General features: G+C 44.2%; 2 protein-coding genes across 4 annotated transcripts in view; one reads left to right on the forward strand and one right to left on the reverse strand.

Moving 5' to 3' along the window:
• The window catches only part of BOC (BOC cell adhesion associated, oncogene regulated), a gene marked incomplete at its 5' end in the record, with an annotated part of 35,821 nt that extends 30,801 nt beyond the window's left edge, over window positions 1-5,020 (forward strand). Inside the window, 5 exons of the mRNA XM_045500980.1 lie at window positions 1,172-1,393; window positions 2,088-2,323; window positions 2,533-2,609; window positions 3,071-3,264; window positions 4,276-5,020. Of these exons, the coding sequence (XP_045356936.1) occupies window positions 1,172-1,393; window positions 2,088-2,323; window positions 2,533-2,609; window positions 3,071-3,264; window positions 4,276-4,463 (917 nt within the window). The remainder of the gene's footprint in view (window positions 1-1,171; window positions 1,394-2,087; window positions 2,324-2,532; window positions 2,610-3,070; window positions 3,265-4,275) is intronic.
• A 3,700-nt stretch (window positions 5,021-8,720) lies between these two features.
• CFAP44 (cilia and flagella associated protein 44) overlaps window positions 8,721-17,134 on the reverse strand; it is a 152,267-nt gene continuing 143,853 nt past the window's right edge. For all 3 annotated transcript variants that reach the window (XM_045502061.1, XM_045502062.1, XM_045502063.1), the window contains 3 exons: window positions 13,544-13,704; window positions 12,204-12,338; window positions 8,721-9,029 (listed from right to left, as the gene is read on the reverse strand). In XM_045502061.1, the coding sequence (XP_045358017.1) occupies window positions 8,838-9,029; window positions 12,204-12,338; window positions 13,544-13,704 (488 nt within the window). In that variant the 3' untranslated portion in view covers window positions 8,721-8,837. The remainder of the gene's footprint in view (window positions 9,030-12,203; window positions 12,339-13,543; window positions 13,705-17,134) is intronic.

Raw genomic sequence — 17,134 nt, forward strand, 5'->3', positions numbered from 1 at the left:
AGGGACGGGATTGAGTCTCTTAAGTTTATGTATTTATTTTGAGAAAGAGAGAAGAGACAGAGGATCCCAAGAGTTTGGTGTAGGGCTCTAACTCATGAACCGTGAGATCATGAGCTGAGCTGAAATCAAGAGTCGGGTGTTTAACTGAGCTACCCAGCCGCCCTGAGTTTCAGTCTCTTTTGAGGCTGTGTGTAGGACCAGGGGTTGCTAGCATGTCAGGGCTGGGAGAGAATGAAGAGAGTTCAAAGCAAACCATGAGGTGTCCGGCATAATGTACACATGGGTGATATTGCCATTTATTGAACTGGGGAAGCCAGAAGAGAAGCAGAGTCTGGAACCATTCGGTGACTTCCGGCAGCAGATTCTTCCGAGATGCTGAGAGAGAAGCAGGTCTCCCAGCAGGGGAGGGCCCTGGAGTATTTGGCAGTCACTGGGACACAGGCTGAAGTCATAGGAACAGAACAGAATACAGGATAGAGCCTGGAAGGGATTAGAAACCCTCGCAGATCTGAGAAGACAGAAAAATGTAAGCAGCAGCCTTCGGAGAGGTAGCGGGAAGTCACCGCCTGTGCTGTGGGAGAACCCAGGGGGAAGACGGCTCTGAAAGGGAGTTCTCAAGGTCAGGCACACCCTGACAATAGCACAACGCCGAGGAGGAGTCACCATCTTGTCACTGAGTTGGTGTTTCCCAGCTACCGGCTGTGCTAGAGAGTCCCTCCATCTCCTTGCTCTAGGCCCAGGCTCAGACTTGGCACTTTGCGTCCCTTAATCTGCCCAGGAATAGCAAAACCATGGGTAGGATCTTCCATTCCCAGTTCTTTTGCTGGTTTCATGCATCCTGTTTTTAGATTTTCTTCCAAAAGTTCACCAGCTGTTCTTTGAGAAAAGCCCTATACCTTTTCTGCCCAGAAGACCCATTCTGAGACCAGTGTCTGGGTTGTATTTTGAAATAGAAGGTTCAGATGCCTTCTGCAGTAACAAATTTCCCATCAGAGGCCAGTTTCATGCTGAGCTTGGATACCACACTCATCTAATACAGAGTTTTGAGGCCCTGCCTTGTGAGTTTGACCCCATTTCCCACACCCATGGAATCAGGTCTGTTGATGTTTCCTGTTTGTTGTGAGAGAAATGTGAAGGAATCGAGGCTGAAGTGTCTTGTTCACAATTACAGCCCGGAAGTCTTCTGGCCATCCTGGTCGGCTCCCACCCCCGACTCTGGCCCCACCTCAGCTGCCACCCCCTGAAACCATAGAACGGCCAGTGGGCACCGGGGCCATGGTGGCACGCTCCAGCGACCTGCCCTACCTGATTGTTGGGGTCGTTCTGGGCTCTGTCGTCCTCATCATCGTTGCCTTCATCCCCTTCTGTTTGTGGAGGGCCTGGTCTAAGCAAAGTGAGTGACCCCCTCAGCACCAAGGGGAAGGAGCCTGGGGAGGGGAGGAGGGGGCCTCCCAAGAGGCCAAGGAGGCCTCCACCCAGGGCAGGTTGGAGATGCCCTGCTTCACATGCACTAGAGCATAAGCTCCTGGGTCCCCCACAGAGCTCGGAGAGATAAGAATACATCAAGCCTGGGCCCTTTCCTCCCAGCTCATGGACCCTGGTGGATGGAAAGTATGAAGTGGAAAGTGGTCTGTCCCTTCTTTTCTGGAACTCAGTACTTGCCTGGCTTCAACTCCTTTTAAATTCTGAAACTGCTGTTCTGACCACTTGCTCATGTTGAAAATGCATCCCACACTTTCCCTGCCCCCTCTCTCGGTCTGTAGATGCCTTGAGCTTTCCCTCTTGTCCTGTTGCTAATTTCTGCTTCAAATGACAACACATCGGGCCAGCTTGTCTCATTCAAACATTGCTTCTTCTGTTGGCTCACTGCTTCCTTCCCCAAACCTGCGCCCCTCTATCTCCTCACCTTTCTCCCCAATGAAGAAAAGAATCTAGATGTTAGGAGAAATGGGTGACTGGAAGAATATGTTCTGAGAGAAAATATTTTCATCCCTATGTGGTCAGAAATTTTCTGAGATTTCTATGGTATTGGAGGCTGCCTTGAGCTTCCTTGGCCTAAGCATACATCTGTCCTTCTGTCCTTCCAGAACATACAACAGACCTGGGTTTTCCTCGAAGTGCCCTTCTGTCCTCCTCCTGCCAATACACTATGGTACCACTGGGAGGACTCCCAGGCCACCGAGCCAGTGGGCAGCCCTACCTCAGTGGCACCAGTGGACGGGCCTGTGCCAATGGGATCCACGTGAACAGGGGCTGCCCTGCCGCTGCCATGGGCTACCCAGGCCTGAAACCTCAGCAACACTGCCCAGGGGCGCTTCGGCAGGTAACGTAGTCCTGGGAACGCAGACAAACAGGTGCGGGCCCACACGGGGGGGCGCGGCTGCTTCCTGGGGCTCCCTCCCTCCTAGCCTTTAATCCTGGGCTGCTGTGTCTGGCTTTCTTTAGTCAGGAGCAGCTCATTCTGTTGAACACGGAACAGGAAAGTTACTCGGACTGTGATGTGACCTTTTCGTTACTCTTTCTTTTGAGCAGCGGGATGACCCCAGCAGCCTGCTGAAGCAGACCGTTCTTGGCACTGGATATGACCCCCCCAGTCACCAGATTCCTAGGTAACTGGGCCTTCCCATCCCTGCCTTCCCCTCAAACCCAACCTCAGTCACTGAGAGGAGACGGGGGACCCACATCTGACAACCTGCTCAGCTGGACTCTTCTCAAGGTGTTGTGTTTGCAGTTATAATGCCCTTTCTGCTCTGAGGCATAGGTTGGCCTCCAGAAATCTGTCCTTCACTTGGCAGGCCAGATCTGCACACATGGAGTTGGCTCTGTCCCCAGGCCTCTGGACACCTGACTGCATGTCCTTTCATGCACTCAGGACTTGCATGGAATAAAATGGAAATAGACTAGAATTACCCAGAGAAGTTGTGATACGACAACATCTTCATGTTCAAAGGGCACTAGTCCCTGCCCCATCTGAGCCCTGACCAGCCTCAGACAGGGCAGCAGCCAGGCACTGGGAATACAGGCCCACTCCGCCCCCACCTCACCTCTCCATCTGGTCTCGTGCCTGCAGGGGTCCCAAGTCTAGCCCAGAGGATGGCTCTTTCTTATATACACTGCCTGATGACTCCACTCACCAGCTGCTCCAGCCCCACCAAGACTGTCACCACCTCCAGGAGCAGCCCGCCCCCACAGGCCAGTCAGGCATGAGGAGCGTACCCCAGGGTCCTGGGCTGGAAGCAACGTGGGACCCTCTTTTTCACCAAGGTTGGCGCCAGGGGCAGGGCTGGAAATTGACGAGGTTGGGAATGACCTGAGGGAGGCAGGTGTCCACAACCCAGAAGTGTCCTAGAGAGGTGGCCTGAAGTAGAGTCATCCACAGTTTTTCTGTGGGGGAGACACGGCCCCACAGATCCATGCGGATGAACCAGCTGGGTCCACGTCCATCTTGGCAAGCTGTGTCCTCAAAGGCCGAGAAGAGAACACGCTCCCATTTCAGAGAAAGAAGCCCTTTCGGTCTTGGCGTTTCACGACCATTCACAAATTCCAGCTGCCTCTCCTCACACCAAGAGGCGTTCCCTAATCACCCCAAATACCTTGCCCTGTTGGGTCTTGTCTCTTAATTAAGGAATGAGATTATATCAGTCATTAGGAAGCCGAGTTCTCACATCATCATAACTCTGCTTCCACAGAACTTTTTCTCCACGAGCCTCCATGCATGACCCCTGTCCTACCATCTTTCCTCGTGCCAGGCTCTTGGGAATCAGCGCACGCTGGTTGCAGTGAGGCTGGTTCCGTTGGCTAACGCTTCTTAGCTTCCATGGTAGGAATGGTCCGTTCGCATGCAGATCCTAGACACCGTCTCTGGGAGATAAAATTCTAAGACCGGCATCATCAAAACTGGACACCATCTGGGGTGGGATTATGCCCAGAAATCCTACCATACAGGTAGACTAGCCACTTGAATCTGGAAAGAACAGGGCTCTCTCCCACATTTCATGGCTCAGCTGACTTCATCCACCCCAGGTTACAGGCTAAGTAGTCGAGAGTCTCTGTGGTCCCACCACTGAAATGTGTAGGTGGGACATGGGCAACAAGTGGCCCACCCCATGTCTCTGAGACCTTGGAGCATAAATGTCATTGTAACAGTTGTTTCTGTCTTTCTCTTAGGGCTAGTATAACCAACTCCCATCACAGAGAGAGACTGACCCAGTACCACTGAGCACTGATTCCTGGTCAGTCTGGATTTTAATATTTCCCACTTTTCTCTCCCCTCAGGGCCCCCGTGCTGCTTGGGCCTTGTCCCAGTTGAAGAGGTGGACAGTCCTAACTCCTGCCAAGTGGGTGGAGGAGACTGGTGTTCCCAGCACCCCAAAGGAGCCTACACAGGGCAGGAGCTCGGGATACGGCTCTCCCCCAGCCCACCATTGCATGTATCTTTTGAAACACCACCTCCTACAATTTAGGCAGAAACCAGTATCCCAGAAAGACTATATATTGTTTTTAAAAAGAGACAGAAAATTGGTATTTATTTTTCTATAATAGTCATATTTATATATTTATGCACTTGTAAATAAATGTATATGTGTTTTTATAATTCTGGAGAGATGTAGGGAATCCTACCCATTGAGGTATGAGAAGGGAATCAAAGAAGCCCCAATACAGGATTCAACCAGGAAAGAGTAACATAGACTGAGAAGGCAGCCCTTCCCTAGAGCCTCTGTCACTGCCCAGGAGGCTGCAGAAGGCCCCCAGAGAAGCTTGCGGAAGGAAGAATCTTAGCACACTGTTCGTGACAACGATGAAGGAAAAGCAAGGGCCCCGCTATCACAGGCTAGAGACACTCGTGAAGACGGCTGGAGCTGGTACTACGGGAGATGTTTTCAGAAGATGCCCACGAGAATGGACTAAGATGTGTATAGTCCTACAAGCATTAACAGACCTTCCAGAATCAATCTGTGGCAGCATATCTCTGTAAAAACAAACCCTGTAACTTCTAAATAAATGTTTAGTCTTCCCTGTACCGCTCAGCTTAGTCACATATGAGTCAGCATCCTCTTTAAACATTAGGATACGCTTTTTGAATATTTGAAGAAAACCTCCACTCGTGACATTTTTAGCTCTGTCAAGACAGAGCCAAGATCTGGAAGAGGTAGGAGACGTTTCATTTTTTGCCTTTTAAAATAACGTGTCAGTAGGTGTTTCGTCCAAGAGGGAAATTGTGTGAAGGAGGCAAGGAGAAGCAGATTCGCAGTCTCTTACTGACTGGACTCGAGGGGAGGCTTTGGTCTTATCGGAGCAATGCAACTTCTCTTTTCTCTATAGATACGTGTGGAAGACTACTTTCTCCAAAATACCATTTAGTTAAGTGCTAGGCTGCACATGCACGCGTGGTGCCTGATAAGATCCGCTTTCCTTCTTTCCTACAATAGACCAACATTGCCAGAGGAGTTGATTTTTAAACAACCAGGGAGTCAAGATTTACTTCTGTACAACCCTGGGACCAACCTTGATACGTGCAACTGGCACTAGATGGGGGCTGAAGCTTTGCAGTGAAAGTGCTAGCACTCCCATTGTTCTCGTGAGGGAAAAGTATTTTCTAGATTGAAGGTTAAGTTACAGATGAAATGCTGCTTGAGACACTTAATCTGGTTAAGAGTCCCAGAGCCAGACTCCCCAGGCTCTAGTAGATGCCAGAGGGAGAGACAAGATTCTAGGACAAGCGCACCCTCTGCTGGCCGGAAGAAATAGTGCGCCTGCTCTTAGCTTCCATGCTTTTTCCATCCAATAGCTAAATTGGATAAAGAGCTCTCATCGAGATGCAACATGATCTTCAGAAAAGCTGTATTTAAAAAATATTTTAAGAAACAAAGTGAAGGCCTATAAGGAACATGGAAATGATAGAAGAACTAGCATGTAAGTTCAGCCACAACCTTGCACTGAGGACATAGAAGTCACTTCCCAGAGTGGGACAGAGCCAGTGCGCTCCATCTTTACTCAGTCCAGGGCCTCTCAGATCTGGACTGTAACTCACCTCCTAGCTTAGTGGCTTAATTTTTTTTCTCTCCTTGATGATCCCAAATAGCTGTCAAAGTGAATTTTGGTGAACTTTATGGAAGTGATACATAAAATTGCTTTCTACGCAGCCCTGGAACCATAACAATACTGAATGGACTTTAGCTCCCCAAAAAAGTCCTAGGAGAGAAAAAACACTTCCGAGGCACATTAAATGAGATAAATATGTGTATTTACCTCAGCCAGCTGCAGGAAAAGAGGAAAGGCTGTGAGGCCTCTAAATTGTAGCCTAGAAAATGAAGTAGCTTATAAAATACACTGAAATTCAATATCTATTTCTTCAGGTTAATTATTATAGTGCCTTTTAGAAGTCTGATTCAGCCCGCAAAGGCTGTATAATTTACTAAAGGAGGAGTAAGATCTAGAGGGCAGGCGCTGGTAGGGGTGCAGAGCCCCGCCCAGGGCCGACAGGCCTCTCCAGGCGTGGCCGTCCTCTGTGACAAGACAGCCAGACTGAGCAGCAGTGGGTAACTGTGATGGAGGGGCTGCACTCCATAGCTGCTTTTTTCTCCCAGTTTTGGTTTGTGATGGTACTATGGACGAGGGTTCAAAATTGCCAAGTTACATTAGCAGTTGACCCACAGGTGACTCAGTGTGGACAGATTTTGGCCTCACTCTCAGAAATAAGGCAGCCTTTTCTGAGACAGAGGCAGAGGCAGAGAACCGTTTGATCAGGGAAGCAGGAGTGAATGGAAAGTTATTCGCCCACAGCTGAAGCTGAACTTCCCAAAGACTCCGATGCTATACGTAACTATAGATTCAAGACTGAGTCTGGGGTCAAGTAGAAATGAAACTAAAGCTAGCTATAGGTCTTGTCCAATTCAAAATAAAAACTGAGTGTTAACTATACTGCCTACTGGATAAAAGCCTGAATATTGTGGACTTAGTGATGGTTTAGTCCAGTTTGATTTGGGAAAAACGGTAACGATCCTGGTTGGTTTTACAGAGTCGAAAAAGTCATGGAATCTTTGCCATGGCTCTCCCACAGACTCTAAAGTCATTCTTGCTGCAGTTAGAATCACAGAACTTCAGAATGGGAAAGAGACTTAGAGCTTATCCAAATCCTTCATTTGTTGGATAATAAAATGAGGCCCAGGAAATTACGTAACTTCCCCTGGCCCTCACTACCACCGAGGGCATGGCGTCTCCTCGGAGACCAAGCACTTGATCCAGGCTGTTGCTCATTGTGGTAGCTGGGTGAGGAGCGGAAGCCCGCAGCCAGACAGCCAAGCGAGTGAGGCTGGAAGGAGCCCTGCCTCCCCAGCCAAGCTTCAGATGGCTGCGGCCCCAACTCACAGCTTGACCGTAACCTCTTGAGGGACTCCATGCCCAAAACAGCCCGCTCAGCAGCTCCCAGATTCCTGACCCTCAGAAACTGGGTGAGATAAGCAGTTTTAAGCAATGTCTGGGGGAGAAATTTTCATGCAGCAGTAAACAGGTAAAACCCTCACGAGTAGCACTTTTTAAACGCTTGAAAGGTGCACACAGTTTAGGGCATACAGCAGAGAAAATGATGGAGGGTGCTCTCCAGTAGATAAGCTACTACCCCACAGACAACAAGCACAGACTATTCGCGTCTCTTAAATAGGAACATGAAAGAATCTTTGAAAGGAAAGGAGTCCTATCTAATTTGGGAGACAGATCAGGCTAGTCGCAGGTTAGGAAGATTTGGTGTTGCTGATCCATCTGCATGGATGCAATACTGCCTTCCTGACTGTTCCTTCTCTGTGACCAACCTCTATTCTGGGACAGCTCAATGGGATAGCTCATTAACATGGACCCACAGAACACTGGATCTAAAGTGCTATGTTCTCCCTCTTACTAATGGGAATCCAAATATCACATCATTCTTAGATGGGTACAGCCATACATTCCCATGACCACTTACCCCCAAACGGAAAAGGACACTCTCAAATTAGTTCAGAACATTATGCACAATCAAAAGTGATTGTTAGAGATGGTCTCTCAGCGTTATGTAATCATTCCTTACTTCTGGATCTACATCAGAAATAGGAAAAATGGCATAGGATATGAGAAGCTACGGGCATACCTAGAATACTGTTAGAGCTGCAAACATCTACAGAGAAAAGCCGCCTTGTTGACCATTTTGCAAAACCCACCCTTTTCCATTCAGAGCTGAGGAGTTTGCTGACACGAGGGGTGATTCAGGAAGCTGGGCAGTCTCCTGCTTCCTGCCAATCCAGAGGGATCTGTTCTGTCTGTCTGCATTTCCTGCATCCTGAGCTCCCAAATAACTGCTCTGTGAAGTTAACAATGTCAGAATCCTAATTTGCATTTCTTATGCTAAAATACTGTTGGCAGAATAGTTTGTGCTTTTCTTTTTTCATCCTCTCAGAGAATACTTAACATCAGAGTTTATTTTCCAAGGATTGAAAAACACAGATTTTCTCACAAATTGCTAGTTTTTCCTTGCTGATGGCTAAAAATTCAGATAACCAAACAAATTTCCCAAAACAGGATATATCGCAGATGCTGAGATACAGCCTTCTCTGAGACTCCATATTCAATCCAGTAGTTTCCAAACAGATCTAAAATGGTTCAGTTCCATGGGAAATAAGATGTTGGCTGCGGTCATCTGTGCTAAGCTAACCAAATTGGAGAAAAATTATTAATACTATATAACTGGCTCTGGTCTTAGACTTTTAGATAAGACTTTAAAATAATAGGATTGCTGCAGGCAGCAAGGAACTTCTCTGGTAAGTTGTATGTCAGAAATCTGGGATGTATTGGAGAAAAAAGCAAACTCAAAGGCCCATGGGCTTCATCTCCTTCTCTTGTGGAGGCTGAATGGGTGGGAGGATGAGACCACCTTTCTTACGCAAAAGAGCGATTTCTTCCTTTAAGGCCAAGATCCTTTCTGCCTGGACTTGGATCAGTTCAGTGACCTTCTTTCTCGCCACAATGTCTGCTTTCCGAGGGCCCTGGAAGGCATTGCCCTGTTGAAAGAAAACACCTCCCTGCTTTAAGCATCATTTGGAGTGTGAAAAATTCCCCATCCTAATGTTAGTAGTGCAGACCCTACTATCCATTTAAACACCATTGCTCCTTAATTTAAGGGGCCTTCAAGTCCTCCACTGAAATTCCACCATTAGAAATGTGTTTCTTTGGCCTACTGAGTAACTGTTAAAATGCAAGTCCCATTAAGCTAGCTCTCCATCATTCCTACTGAGGAGGGCTCAGCACTGCAACCATGAAAGACAAGGCACTTCCTTTTTTTATACAGCCTATATTTTGTTTTCCAAAAAGGAAATCTCTATTTCCTCATCTGACTCCTCCCCTTGTCCAGCCAACTCCTGCTCATGCTTCAGACATCACTTTTAGGGAGGCCTTTATCCTGTGGACTAGATAAAGACTTTTTGTTCTATGTTCTTTCAGAACATCCCTTATATATCATTCTGACTATGACATTGAACCTTCTGAAACTTCTATTTGAGACTCCTTTTTTAGGATTCAAAAAGTAGCGGTTTCATATGGTTCAACCTAAATGCCTGTTTGATGCCTGTCTTGCAAGATCCTGTGCTTGTAAGAGAGAAGGCCGGCGGGCCTCGATCTCACTACCCACCACCCATCCCAGAGTTTGTTATAGAAGTATGGGCTCAATAGACTTTGAAAGCACATTAAAGGGAGGAAGATAGCAATTCTCTAGTGCCCACTCTGTGCCCAGTGCTTTCCATGTGCTATCTCATGTACCCCTCACAACTCTGAACAAGCTGTTATTCCAGTTCACAGATATGGACACTAGACCAAGAGATTCATTAAACTGGGCCTTGTCACTATATTCCTAAGGATTTGAAGCAGGGTGAGAACTGGGTTACCGGAAGCCAAAAGCCCATGCTTTGTCCATTACCTCTACGGACTCACTTCATAGCTAAGTGGGGGTTACTGTTACCCAATACCTTCTGCCTCGTCTCCCCTGCCCACCTTCACTCTATGGGCTATAAAAGCTAAATATGCCTTCCCCAGTTTCTCTTCCATCTAGGGGTGGCCACATGGATATAAGCAGAAAACACTTGCTTTCTTAGTGAAAGGGACCTGAAAGGCTGACATTTGCATTCGGACGTGAAGCTTTGAGCTGAGGCAGCCATCATGTGACTTTGAAGGAAACTTCAAAGAATCACAAAGAATCAGAGGTATTGGCCCTGGTGTTACAGATCCACTAAGCCTAAAACCCTCAGATGTCTTGTCCAAACTTCTTGTTAAGTGAGGAAAAGAGCCCCTATTTTCAGCTACTCTCCAAGAGGGCTTTGGGCCACTTGTAGCTAAACTTATGCACCAGCTCATGCTGTCATCACTCCTGGTGTTACCCCACCTAGTCACTTTGAAGTCATCTTAAGATTCCCTCATTTTTCTCACGGTATCCACTCAAAGTATGGCTATTCTTACTTTGAAATGTCCTCTGACACTTTTTTGTTCTTGCCATCTATATATCCCAATTCATGCCTAGATTGTTGGAAGAATGATAGCAATGGAGTCAACTTTGGAGGTGGACAGTCCTTGGTTTAAAAACTAAGCACCATGCAAAAACAAAAAAAGCAAACCAAGAAATTAAGCACCATGCATTAGCTCTGAGCTAGTTACTTAACTACTCTGAGCTTAGGAAAGTAATATTTTGAGAGTAGTAGTATGAGACAGCTTATGTAAAGAGAATGTACATTTACATGTACAATGTATTACTTTATTGCTGTATGTATACCTATGTGTAAAAATATGTATATAAAGATATGTATATGCTATGTAAAGAGACATATACTATTAATTTCCTTTCCCATTCAACCAATCTTCTACTCAAACTCTTCAAACTCTTTTCTATCCAACATGTCTAGACTTATCAAAGCACATAAAGTCAACAAAATGTTTATGACTGCTTATTCTGTGAAGGTCTTGTTTAGGCATTAACCTTCTGGAACACTATCTTGTTCTTCACTCAAAAAGTCTTGCGTGGCTAAACGGCCCTTGATACTCAGATTCCAGTCATCCTCTCATACTGAATCTCCAATTATTAGCCTCCCAAGTCCTCTTATTCTTTCTTCTAGATTTGTGCTTGGACCAGTGATTCTTAAACTCTAGCCTGCATCAGAATCATCTAGAAGGCTTGTTAATGTAGTTGGCTGGGCGCCTCCCCCAATGCTGCTGATTCAGTAGATCTGCAGATGGTGCCCAAGAATCTGCAATTGTAGCAAATTCCCCAGGTGATATTGACGCTGTTCCTCAGGGGAACACACTTAGCCCTTGGCTTAAACCATTTCCAGTATGCTTAAAACAAAACAAAGAAAACCAAGAGAAACAATGGGCATTTTTGCAGATACTATTATAAGAATATGACATATATATTAAAATATGTCCTATGGGTCACCTGGGTGGCTCAGTCAGTTAAGTGTCTGACTCTTGGTTTCAGCTCAGGTCATGATCTTGTGATTGGTGAGTTCCAGCCCCACATCAGGCTCCATGCTGACAGTGCAGAGCCTGCTTGGGATTCTCTCTCTTTCTCTCTCTGCCCCTCCCCACCTCAAAATGAATAAAAAACTTTAAAAAACAAAAAGCATTTAAAAAATGAAAATATGTCATGTATGTGTTAGGTTGCTAGAGGGTACCTCACCTAGGTGAACCTTGAATCAGGTGAACCTGTATTAAATAAGAGTTATCTACCATATACTATGTATTATGTCAGGCTGAATAAGAATTATGTAAGAACAAGGTGAAAGCCATACAAAGTAACAAGTGTTTTAATAAAGTAATGTGAGATCCTACAATTAAAGATACCCACTTTAAATCAAATGAAATAAATATTGGAAATGGGTATTTAACACCAAATTTAGGGATTATATTGGTGTCATTTGTACCTAAATCTCATCTCACCAGGGCCAAGGTAAACCCCATAGGTTAATACATATGTAAATTCACAGCACCCAAATGGCATACAATAAAGCCAGTCCCTCAGACTCACTTATATAGTAGGTACTAGCAACTTCATGTCCTCCAGGACCCAGGTGGGCTGGACGTGGTCTTGAGATCAAAATTTGTTTAAATGCCAGTACTTGATAGTCTTGTGAATAGTTACCCTTATAGAGTTTCCCCAACTCTGATAAAGGGTCTGAAAATAAGTAACATACCTGCTGGTTCTGTAGTGTATTCAATCGAGAATCAAGTTTCTTCTTTTCGGTACATAAATCATTCATCTGATGAAGCTTTTTGGTGTGTTCCTTTGTCTTCATCATCAGCTCCCATCGTACTTGAGCAATTTTTTCCTGGCAGGGCAGGAAGATGAAAAATGGATTAAGTGAATAAGAGATGAATTAGAAAAATGTATGTCCAGATTTGATCAAAACCATTCAACAAACATGCATATGGAAAAATTTAATCAGAAATCAATATTAAGATGCAACCTGGGCCAACTGCCTTGTCTCTGGTTTGATTAGGGAAAAGTAGAATGTAGGTATGCTCAAGGATCAAAATAGGTAAAAATAAGATAGATACCGCTTTATTGTTGAAGAATGAAATGAGTGTGCATACTGAATGCTGCTATTCATTATTTAAAAGGAAGAACATTAATCAAAAGAGCAAGCTCTCATATATTGTTCTTTTCCCAGTCTTGGCCCATGATCCTCAAGGTAGCCAGCTTGAATGGCCATAGGTCTCCTAATGGCTTTCTTTGTTCTCTTACTGCTTCAAAAAATTATTTTAGGTTGCCCCTATTATCTCCAGCATTCCCCTGAAAGGAACCAGTCCCATTGACATGAATGCTCCAGTAATTTGCTTCTTCAAAGCATTGTGGTGAATCTTGGATAGCAAAGATGAGACAAGATAGCACTAGGAACCTCTTCTCCTACCCTGTCTACGGATGAGGTAAAACTGGAAACAGGAGAAGTCACAGTGATCTGGTGACTTGCAAAGTTTTTATAAAAGCTCCTGTGTTTGAATCTGGCTATAACTAGGGCACTGCCTCATCTCATAGCTCAGGCAACAATGTAGGCATTAACATCTTCTAAGATCCTACCAGCTAAATAGCCCATACCTGGTTATAGAATTTATTACTTAGAGATGTTTTTTAATTTCCAGATACTAAAAGCATGCAAAATCAATAGGGAATAATATAATTGGGACCCTCAGAGCAGAGCAGTTCCATCTCTAACACTGCCAGAACATTTATTTATACATTAATGTAGACCTCAAAGTGGCATCTTTGTAATCATCCATGCCATTTTGTCATCGTATGTCCATGTACTTAAGACCCCAAAACCCAGTGCTGGGGTTTTCACTAGCACAAGATAGGCAAGTCCCTTAAACTAAATGAATGGTAAGGATGCAAGACAGGCTTAATATCATGGGGGAGCCAAGTGGGGCTCACAGACTCATCTCTGGCTGCACAGATGTTTCACGGGAACCACTGACAGCATTTCTTGCCTCAACCCAAGTTCGACCAAGTTGGGCCACCTGTCCTCCCGTCCGTTACCTCCCACATCTTCATTTCCTTTGCATTTGATAGCTCCTTTCGAAGTTTTTTGATCTTTAGCTCTTCAAGCGTTGTATTCACAGAAAGTGTCTGAAGGGCTTCTAGGTCTATCACACGGCCAAACTTGCTGATCATTAGCTGACGGACCGTTTCTTCCATTTCTAAAAGAAGACATCACTGTCTTAGGTTGTTCAGTAGTTCAATGGTTATTAAATGAACAATACCAGTAACAACAACATTCTATAGAACAGATTTTGCAAGAGGATGGTAAAGGATTTTATGTTACCCGTTGATTTTTCCTGTGACTCCACCTGCTCCTTTGCTCACCTACAATGCCCATTCCTGTGTTTTCACCTACTTGAAAATCCTGTGTAAAGCAGACCCCGCTTTCCCCGCTGGCTTACATGCTATGAGGTGTCCCTCCGCAGACTGTTAATGGGCCACAACTAGACTAGGGATGCTTCAGATTTTTTTTTTTAATTACTTATCTCTATAGCATCTAGTGTTAGGAACAGAGCAGGCACTTAGAGGAAAAGTTCCATCCTACTCCAAGTAAAAATTAAAGTCACTGCAGTGGTTCATGAGGCCTTACAAGGTCTGTCCTGCCCCTGTGATCTCTCCCCACCTCCTGCCCTATACTTCTCTCCTCATTAACTGCAGACACACTGGCCTCCTGTTTGCTTCTCAAACATTCCAGGCTCACTCCTTCTCAGTTCCCACTGACTGAAATGCTCTTCCCAAATAACCACATGGCTCCCTCTCCCCAGCCCATTTTCTGAAAGCAAGTTGTGAGGTGGGTAAAAGGCTCATTTCCAATACACTCAGTCCTGAAGTGGTAACCAAGAACAGGTCTTCATCCTCTAACCAGGGAAAACCACACCTTACCAGGTAAGCCATGTTTCCAGGGAGCAGTTCCTGGCCCCTACTCACCTGAGCACTCTCCTTTCAATTCCTTCTTAATTTCTCTTCTTAGCAATGATTTCCATCTAACATGCAATATATTTTACTTTTGTTTACTGCCTTTTCTCAACATGAGAACACTGGAACATCTGGAGAAAATTCCATTTGTGGGGTCTGAGCTCCCCCAGAAAATAAAATCTTGTAACAAGACTTTCTCAGTCACCAGACTGTCCCCTAAGTCTGAAGGCTCGAAAGTATAATGAGATGATACAATTCTGCTACAGTGCAGAAGTTTGTATTCTGATATCATTGTTATGACTGAATATAATGGTGTAACCACGGCTGCCATTGTGCCCTATCCAGGGAGGGGTTATTCACTTCTATGTGAGTAGGGTTCCCAGTGACTTGTGTCATGTGGTCATGATAATTAGTGATACAAAAATTAAGGTTAGAACATTTGCACATGTGTGCTAGCCTGTGGCTGCCTGCTTGGCCTCTCAGTAAGAACTTTGACTCCCTTCAGCTAATGCCCTTTCTCAGGACAGCCTCATGTACTAGGACATGGACTCTGGTCCTTGCCATTCTCTCTGTGGAACCAGCCTATGCCTTTCTCCTACTCAGGCCAGCTAGTGTTCACTAGAGACATAAAGCCTTCTGGAATATTTACCACATGCATTCCCCATGGCTTAGAGCTGTGTCATCCTTGGAATGGAGTGAATGAACTTACCTCTTCCCATCACCATGTTCTAGACTCCCCTCTTCTTGCCCATGGTCTGGGGAGGAAATAAGGCAACAACAAGCCAACTGCGGTGTTTCTCATCACTGCTAAGCCTTTGCTTGCTGGCTTACAGAAAAGGAACCCATTCCTAGTTCTACTTTCAGATTCAGATCAGTCTTTAACCAGACTCACAACTTGCTTTTCAGAAAATGGGCCAGGGGATGGGTGAGAGAAGAACTGAAAGTTGCTGAAAAACCTTATATCACACAGATTATTCCCTTTTATTTCCATTCACATTCTGAAAATTTGAATACCTCATTTCATCTTCACACATTTTCCCAAACTGAGAGTTACCCAAAGGGAAACAAGCTTCTTTCCTTGTTTTTATACTAGCTTATTCCTTGGTTTGATGAATAGCACTTTCAAATATAAACAATATTCATGAGCTACAGAAGCCAGAGGAATGTGAAGTACAAGAGAAGGCCTACACCTAAGAAAACTCTGTGTCTCAAATAAGTGTTATTTAAACCTGGAGTCTTAATGTGTATTTTTTTTAATTTTATAATCCAGCCACCCATGAAGGCAGAACCATCAACACTCATTGGAAACTGGCCTCTACAAATCCAAGCAACTTGGATTGGTTGACCAGTTGACCACCATAGTCTTCCCATGTTTTCTTTTTCAAATTAAAAAATATAAATATAGTTCAAATGTGGTAAAATACACAACAGAAGAACGTATCATTTTAATCATTTTCAACTGTACAGTTCTGTGGCATTAAAGTAGTAAAGTATTGGCAATATTGTTATTTTTAAAGTTGGAAAATTCACAACTTACACTCATGTTCCATATATCAAATACTACAAAAAGTATTTTTTAAAGGATAGTACTCTTTATACTGTACATTTTATAGTAACCACCTTCACTCCAGATAGATTAAAAATGCAAATATGAAGAACACTAGTAATAGAGGAAACCATAGACAAAATATCTTTATGATCACAAAACAGGAAAGGATTTCTTAAGACCTACACATAGACACAATGCAAAAAAAAAAAAAAAAAAACTTTGATAACATTAACTATATTAAGATTTTAAATGTCTATATCCCAAAAAAGATACACTAAACAAAGTAAAAAATCAACTCACAAACTAGAAGAAATTTGAAATGCACTTAATGGACAAAGACAGAATACAGAAAGAACTCCCCAAAATCAATAAGAAAACAAGAAATAGAAGTAAAAAATAGGCGAAGTATATAACAGACAATTTACAGAAAAGGAAACACAAATAAATGGCAATAAATGTATGCAAAGATGTTCAACCTCACCAGAATCCAGGAAACATGAATAAAAACCACAGTGAAACACAATTTAACATCCACAAGGCTGGCAAAAAATATTAACACTTGACAGCATCAAATGTTCCTGAGAATATAGAGTCTAGACAATTCTCACACAGTGCTGGGGAAGAGGAGGGAGGCAGGAGTGAGATAAAATGGTACAACCACCCTAGAGGGCAACTTGGCAATATATAGGAGAGCTGAAAATGCATAATCCCCCTACAAACCAGAGACCCCGGTCCTGGGGATTCACCTTCTCACATGGGCAGGGAGAGGTGTACAAGATGGTTTACTCTAACTCCATAACCACAAAAAAATAGATATACCCTAAATATCCATCCACAGAAGATTGAAGAAATAAATTCTTTCCAAGTCCTATAATGGAATATGGTAGCAGCAGTTAAAGTGAATAAATTATCTATAGCAATATGGATACCTCTCAAAAATTGGTTTAATAAAGTGAACTGAAAAATGATATGAACAATATAGTACAGTTATAAACATGCACAAGATTCCATATATTATATGTGGATACATAGATATGCATGCGTACTTACCTGCCAGTTGACCCTGGGGAAGGGGATAGCAGATAGTATCGGAAAGAGAAGGGGATTCAGTTGTCCCTTCCATG

The sequence above is a fragment of the Leopardus geoffroyi genome, chromosome C2 (assembly GCF_018350155.1).
Source record: "Leopardus geoffroyi isolate Oge1 chromosome C2, O.geoffroyi_Oge1_pat1.0, whole genome shotgun sequence".
NCBI classification, from domain to species: Eukaryota; Metazoa; Chordata; class Mammalia; order Carnivora; family Felidae; genus Leopardus; species Leopardus geoffroyi.